At 58.6% G+C, this 7482-nt stretch overlaps 1 protein-coding gene across 1 annotated transcript in view; it reads left to right on the top strand.

The window, feature by feature from the left end:
- ZFR2 (zinc finger RNA binding protein 2) overlaps positions 1 to 7482 on the top strand; it is a 33856-nt gene that overhangs the window by 23234 nt on the left and 3140 nt on the right. The window contains exons 14-17 of the mRNA XM_045300052.1: positions 797 to 968; positions 2792 to 2927; positions 5590 to 5684; positions 6052 to 6147. Coding sequence (XP_045155987.1) covers positions 797 to 968; positions 2792 to 2927; positions 5590 to 5684; positions 6052 to 6147 — 499 coding nt within the window. The remainder of the gene's footprint in view (positions 1 to 796; positions 969 to 2791; positions 2928 to 5589; positions 5685 to 6051; positions 6148 to 7482) is intronic.

Genomic DNA, 7482 nt, shown 5'->3' with positions numbered 1-7482 from the left:
TGGCTAGGTGGTGGGTGTCGTCAGGCCTGTCTGCCGAGCTGCTTTTCTTCAAACGATGGAGAATCAGGATCCAGTGGAGAAAGCCCCATGGCCCTTGTTGCTCTAGACCCACTCACCCCTCCCGCTCTGTTGAAGAGCTCATGGCCTGGCCCTGGGGAGGCTCCCTTAGCCAGAGGCCTAGAGTCCATCTGAGGGGGGTGCTGTGGCCTGCGAAGGGGTCCCAGAGCCACCTTAGTGCCATGCCCCTTGGGTGGGGTGGTCAGAAGGCCTGGCCCCTCGGCCCGGTCGGGAGTGAATCCTGTGGTTGAGAAATGGGCATGAAATAGCATGTGCAAATGAGGCTGAGATTCATCCTGGTGAGGTGAAGATAGGGGAGGTTGAGGCGGGCACAGAGCTCCCAGAGGACTCAGGAGCAGGGACCGGCTGTCATCTGTGTCCTCATACAAAGTACTGGCACCCCTTTGGGTTGGAGCCCTGTGTGACCCTGTGGTGCTTCCAACCCACAGTCTTAGCCATGCCCGGCTGCCCTGGGGGCCGTGGCGGGAATGTCCAGCTGCTCTTCAGGGGAGGGATGTGGCTGTCGGGTCAGCCACCCTCAGAGGCAGGTCAACACTGTCACATGGGTCACCCCCCATTAGAATAAAGGGCCTCCAACACCTGGGACACTGCTGGGGGCCAGCAGGCACGGGGACAGCTCGGGCCAGCACAGCATCCCCCAGGGGCCCTGCTTCCCAGGTGGGAGGTCAGGCGAGCCACTGGGAGCCCCCATGCCCTGCCCACTCCTCTCGGCTCTCAGCAGTGCCAGTCCCGCCTCGCGGGTCCTGAAGGGCGTGATGCGGGTCGGCCTCCTGGCGAAGGGTCTGCTCCTTCGGGGTGACAGGATGGTGCGGCTGGCCCTGCTCTGCTCCGAGAAGCCCACAGGCGCCCTGCTGCACAAGATCACTGAGCAGCTGCCCCGGCAGCTCCTGGTAAGCCAGCCGCCACCCCTCTTCACACCAACCCCTGGACCTTGGGTTGGGGGTGGGGGGTAGGGGGGCCCTCAGCCTCCTCCTGGCCAGACTGGGCAGAACAGAGCTGGGTACTGTTGGGGGTTTGGGAGGCTGCTGCCAGGCCTTTCTTCTGAGGCACCTTTGGGTGGACGGAAACCAGCTACCTTGTTGGTTCCCCACTGAGTGCGCTCACTCTTGGCAGGTTGGGAGGACACCCTCGGGCCCTTGATGGGGGTGGGGCGGGGCTCAAGAGATGGTCTTTTTTTTCTTTCTTTTCTTCCCTACACGATTTGAAGCAACAAGAGCTATGCCTATTGGAACTGAACCAGTAGGGAAAGGAAAAGCGAGCTGCCAAGAGAGGGTGGGTCCCATTTCTGAGTTCTGCCCCAAAGCCGCCATGAACCCGATCCCAACTTGCTGGTGTAGACCCTTGAGACTCTACGGTAAGGTGACCAGATTGTAACAGTGGTAAAGCGGGACACCATTGATAAAACTCATATCCTGCCAAAATAGCCACATGGCAGCCGAAAACCGTGTACCCTAGCTTGTCGTGCATTCTTTCAAAAAATCAGGACGCGGGAAAAATTGTTTAAAATTGGGACTGTCCCGCCAAAAGCGGGACGTCTGGTCACCTTACTCTACGGGACAGAGCAGGACTGCCCCGGGGGTCTCCCCAGACGGTTGGTGGGCTCCACAGGACCAAACACCCAGGCCTTTCTCCACAGGAGTGCTGGGAGGGTTTAAGCTGCCCACCTTGCAGGTGGAAGCAGAGAGCTTCCCCATTGGGCCACCGGGACTCACGTAGGCAAAGTAAGTTCAGGCCCAAACCCAGGCACATCCAAAAGGCCTGTGCTGAGAGCTGCCAAGCCCTGTGGGGGATGCCGTGGGAGCTGTGGAGCTCTTTTGCCTGGAGAGATCCCTTTGTTGTCATTCTGCTCTTCTGCTATGCGTTGATGACCTACCATATATACTCGCGTGTAAGCCGAGTTTTCAGCACATGTTTAATGCAGTTTTTGTGGTAAAATTAGGTGCCTCCTCTGATATCCATGTGGCGTATACTCAGGTATATACGGTACTCATGAAGGATCTGTCAGGCTGTAAGATGAAGGCTGGTGCCTTGAACTCACCCAGAAAGGACTGGCTGGCTGCTCCCATGGGACAGTTCTGCTGGGGCCCCTGGATTGGAATGGACCCCACAGCATGAGCAACAGCAAATAATTGGGAAAGAAAAGACCCCTGGGTGTTTTTGACCTGTGTTGCCGGGCCAGCCTCCCTGACCACCCCTGACCAGGAGTGTAGAACCCCCTCTAGCTGCCTCTCAGGCAAGGAGCCCTGGCGGCCTAGTGGATTGCGTGTTGGGCTGCTAATCACAAAGTCAGCGGTTTGAAACCACCAGCTGCTCCAAGTCTTGAAAACCCACAGGCACAGCTCTACCCTGCCCATAGGTCGGACTCGAGGTTGGCTTTGGCTTGTTGGGTTTGTCCCTGGTACAGCTGAGTTCTGCCAGCGGGGCATCAGCCCATAGGGCTTATTATCAGAGGCACCTTCTCCTTACTGCATTTTGAGAGCTCTTTGCGTGAAGGAGTTTGCCCTTTGAGAGTGGCCCATGTCACAGGGTCAGCTGTTGGCCCTTACACTGCACGTGGGTGGCCCTAGGGGGCTAGGCCTGGGTCTCAGCCCCACCCACAGGCTGGAGGTGTGGCGAGGTGCCACACCTCCATGGGTGGGCTCCCTCATTCAGTTGGCAGGGGCTTGGCCCCGACAGGGAGGGGCGTGGCCTGGTATGGTGTCTGCCCTCACAGGTGGTGACACAGGACAGGTACGAGGTCTCTTCGGACATTGAGGACATCGTCATCTCCTCTTGCCAGGAGCCCCGGATGCGGGTCACGGTGTCTGTCACCTCGCCCGTGATGCGGGAGGAGCCCTCCACAGACATAGGTGTGACTGCGACCTCGCCCTCCTCCGTGTTCCCCCACATGCCAATGACTTCCCTGGGCTTCGGGCAGACAGCAGCAGGTCCTGGGCAGCTTCGGCGAACCCTGGCTACTGGGTGTCAGCTGCTCAGAACTGGTTGCTGGTGGCATCCAAGTTCTTTCGGGAGCAGCCACGCCGGCTTGGCCAGGCGAGCTGTTATGAGTGGGACCCCATGTATACACAACCAGGCCAGATGCTGCATGCACACAGCTGGCCCATTACCCCAGCTCGCACTAGGGACTGGGCAGCCCAGGGGCTGGGTGCCCTGTCTGCACTGTCTGACAGAGGGGCAGTCAAGGCTGGGGGACCCCGCGATGCACACACACTGAGGACATGTGGTCCCACTGGCCTGGGGCCCTCAGCATAGGCCCGGGGATGGGCTTCCATACTCCGATCATCTGCACGTTCCTGCACTAGCTGCAGTGCTGTCTGTCTGTCACTGATCACCAATGCCTTCCTATCCAAATCTCCTACCCATCGTCTCTAGTCATTCATCTATGCTCCTGTATCTATATCTACTTCCTAGTTATCATGTCTATCTCCTTACTATATCCGTCTGTCTGCTTGTCTGTCTATCTCAGTGGTTCTCAACCTTCCTCATGCCACCACACTTTAATACAGTTTCTCATGTGGTGGTGACCCCCCCCAACCATAAAATTATTTTCGTTGTTACTTCATCACTGTCATTTTGCTACTGTTATGAATCGGGCGACCCCTGTGAAAGGGTTGTTTGACACCCAAAGGGGTCATGACCCACAGGCTGAGAACCGCTGGTGTAGCTCTATGTGGTCAGAGTTCTCCTTAGAGGTGAGACTTCCTCTTACGTACGTTGGACGTGTTGTCAGGAGAGACCAGTCCCTGGAGAAGGACGCCATGCTGGGTAAACTGGAGGGGCAGCGAACAAGGGGAAGGCCCTCTAGGAGATGGACGGACACCGTGGCTGTCCCAGTGGGCAGTGTGAGGCCGGGTTTCCTTCTCTTGCGTGGGGTTGCTGTGGGTCGGAGCCAACTAGACAGCACCTAAAACAACATCCACCCTCTATCGATCTAGGACATGGTGGCATGTCGATTAAGCCTTGGCCTCCTAACCGCAACGTCAGCACGACAGAATAGCAGCCTCTCTGAGGCAGACAGATGAGCTCGTCACTCCCATGAAGAGTTACAGTCTCGGAGACTGTCATCTGTCAATCATCTCTCCTCTCGTCCATGTGTATCTGCCCATCTTCTATCTCGGTCTCTCTTCACGGTGGTGCGGGGGACACCCCCCCTCCCCCGACACCACCACCAGTGCAGTCCCTGCACGAGCATCCAGCATTCTCGGCTGGCCACGGGCCACCACTGCCCTTCTTTAAACCACTCGATCGTTTGCCTTTTTGATCTTTAAAATAAAGAAAATCGCTGTAAAGCACACGGACTAAACGAGTGAAGTTGCCACCCTTCTCCCAGAAGCTGGCCCTACCCAATGAAGGCCCGCCCCTGCGGCCCCTCTAAACCGGCTCCCTGAAAACTGCAGTTACTTGTGAAGGGAAGCCCTAGAATCCTCAGAGATCGGGTCTCAGAAAGAGGAGGTCATCCGAAAAAGAAATGCAGTGGGAGGTGCAGATGGGGTGCCGTTTTAGCTCAAAACCCAGCTCGGTGGAAGGGAACCCCAGGAGGGGTTCACAGAGGAAGGCAAACAGGGCACCCCACCACACAGTCTCAATAAAAAAAAACAACCCTCATTGTCGTATTCTCCGTAATGAAACTGGCCTGACTTCCAGAGAAGAATGTTCTCGAAGCAACGATCATTATTAAAAAAGAAAAGGCCCTGAATTCCTCCTGGACGCCGGCTTTGTCTTGTCGTCGATCACAGGCGGCCTCCACACACCGCTCCCCTTGGGGGTGCAGCTGCAAGTTTCTGGAAACTCGGCTTAACCTGCTGTCCAGGAGGTCGGCCTGACATCACTCAGTGACTTTATGTTGTCGTGGTGCCGCTGGACCGGTTTCCACTCATGTCCACCCCGGCGACAGTGAACTACGGAGTGGTTCGAGCCTGGAACTGCTAACCGAAATTTCGGAGGTTCAAACCTCCAAGGCGCTGCTCGGTAGATAAACGAGGCTGCCTGCTCCCCGGAATGCCAGACTGGGTTGGGACGGGTCAAAGCAGCCCAACGGCAAACGTCAAGTCCAAGTCACTGTTGACTTGGGAGTCACAGTGTTCCTACAGGACGGGAGGAGCCCCTGTGGGTTACAAAGCCTTCCTCTTTCTCCCGTGGAGCCGCTGGTGGTATGAACCTCTGACCTTGCTGTTAGCAGCGGGACTCGCAACCACTGCGCCTCCACCACCAGGGCTGGATGACAGCAGGGCGGCTTTGCGTTCATCTCCGCGGGTGCACACAGCCGGGTCCTTCTGCATCTCCCGCTTCCCTGTGCCACCAGGGCCCTGTGGTGACTTGTTCTGGGGCCTCACTTCAGAGGACGTAGGGTTTGCACACAAGTGACTTCTGCGCCCCCGAGTGTCCCGGAAGCACCACGTGGAGGCCAGTGGGGCCCCCCAGTGTTGCCCCTGTGGGCCTCAGTAGAAGGAAGGGGCTTGCACCCCATGCCCCCACCCTGCCCCCTCAAGAACGAGTCTCATTTTCTTATAGAAGGAGCAGAGGCGAGGCCTGACCCGGGGGATGTCTTGAGCCCTGAGCGGTGCCTGGAATCCCTGGCTGCCCTCCGCCATGCTAAATGGTTCCAGGTCAGTTGCCAACCCCGTCGTGGGAGGGACTCAGGTGTGGGGTCAGGACAGCGGGAGGGGCTGTGCAAGCAGTGGCTACCCCTAACCCCTACCCACAGTCGGTAGCCTCGTCCTGCGACTGCCAGTCTCCCAGGCGCAGGTGGCTGGGAGATGTGACTTTGGCCATGAGGCTGCCTCTGCCCACTGCCAACCACCTGGTCCCTGAGACCATGCCCACTGTTGGCTCTCACTGCTGCTCTCCCCACCGTGTGGAAGCGGGTCCCCCAGGTGCTCTGTAATGGCAAAATCCCTCCCCGTGGCTGAGCCCTGGCTGGTGGCTGCGGCTCTAGATGAGGCGCCCATGCCTGCTCTCTGGTTCTCCCTGCAGGCACGCGCCACCGGCCTGCAGTCCTGTGTGGTAGTTATCCGGGTGCTCCGAGACCTGTGCCAGCGGGTGCCCACCTGGGGAGCCCTGCCCAACTGGGTAAGACCTCCCCGGAAATCCCCTGAGGGGACAGCGCCTGGCTTCCTGGAGTTAAGCGGGGAGAGACAGGAGGGGAGGTTGTTTCCTATGGCAGCTTCCGGCCACAACCCCATTTGGATGCTCTTATCTCAAAGCCAGGCTGGGCCAGACTGCATGCAAATTCATGAGCGGGCAAATAGGTGAGGCACCCAGGCCCTCACAGCGCCCAGGAGGGGGAGGCCCCCCACCCACTTCTGCGGAGTGGCCCTGCAGAGAACAACCCCACCCCACCCCCACCCCCACCAGCCCTTCCAGAAAGCAGGCAACTTGCACTTGCAGCGTTCCCTGCCTGAGAACGGTCCCCGAAGACCACACGAACCTGCGTGAACAAGGGCCGGGCGTCCAACACCACTGGGCTTTATGATAACGGGGGGACAGGGACTGAGAGAGAATGGAATGAAAAACTGCTCACCTAGCCCAGGAAGGAGCCCTGGTGCGTGGAAACCACCAGCCGCTCCGAGGGAGACAGGCTTTCCGCCCCCGCAGACCCACATCGCACGCAGGGTCTTTCTGTGTGTGCTCTCGCTGTCTCTCCCCGTGTGGGCCCGTCCGTGTGGTGCACACACCCCCTCCCCACTCATGTGGACTCACGTCCCCGGCAGAGGGCTCAGCCAGGACTGCTGTCCACCAGTACCGCATGGTTGGGGGTTGGAGGCACCACGAAAGAAAGGGCAGGCGACAGGAGAGCCTGCGGGGCGGAGTTCTGTTCTGCGGCACACGGGGGCGCCCAGGTGCATGTGCACCAGCCCTGTCAGCCCACCACGTACACCGTGCCCACGATCCTGCAATACTCCGTTCTCTGCATTGTGGGTTCAAATCCGAGTCAGGAACGATTCTGGTAGTTGTCTTGTGAGTCCCCGTGATGCTTCTAACCAAGTGGCTTCTAACCAAAAGGTCAGGGATTCAACCCCACCAGCCCTTCTCTGGAGACAAGCAAGGCTATCTGCTTCCATAAAGATGGGCAGCCTCAGAAACCTACTTGGTGCTACGGGTCACTGGGCGCCCGGGTAGTGTGGGAGACAGTGGGGTTTGGGGGGTTCATTACTGTAAGAAGCCCCTGCTGCTGACCGGTTTCTTGGGCTGAAGACTGGCACCCTGAAAAGTGAGACCCTTCACACTGGGTCTTAGCCCCACTTGGCCTTGGCAGTGGTGGTTGCAGGAGGTGGATGAGGGAGGCACACAGATGGAGTCAGGGGTGCCTGGAGTCCCCGAGTTGCGGGGCTGCCAGGACCCTGAGAACCATCCCTTTTCTGCCAGCAAGCCCCTTCATGGGGTCACGGAAGCCATGCCTGACCC

The sequence above is a fragment of the Echinops telfairi genome, unplaced genomic scaffold (genome assembly GCF_000313985.2).
Source record: "Echinops telfairi isolate 266 unplaced genomic scaffold, ASM31398v2 ScPeMD7_7459;HRSCAF=8497, whole genome shotgun sequence".
NCBI lineage: Eukaryota > Metazoa > Chordata > Mammalia > Afrosoricida > Tenrecidae > Echinops > Echinops telfairi.
The sequence above is the reverse complement of the archived record's forward strand: the minus strand, read 5'-3'. Positions and strand labels throughout refer to the sequence as shown.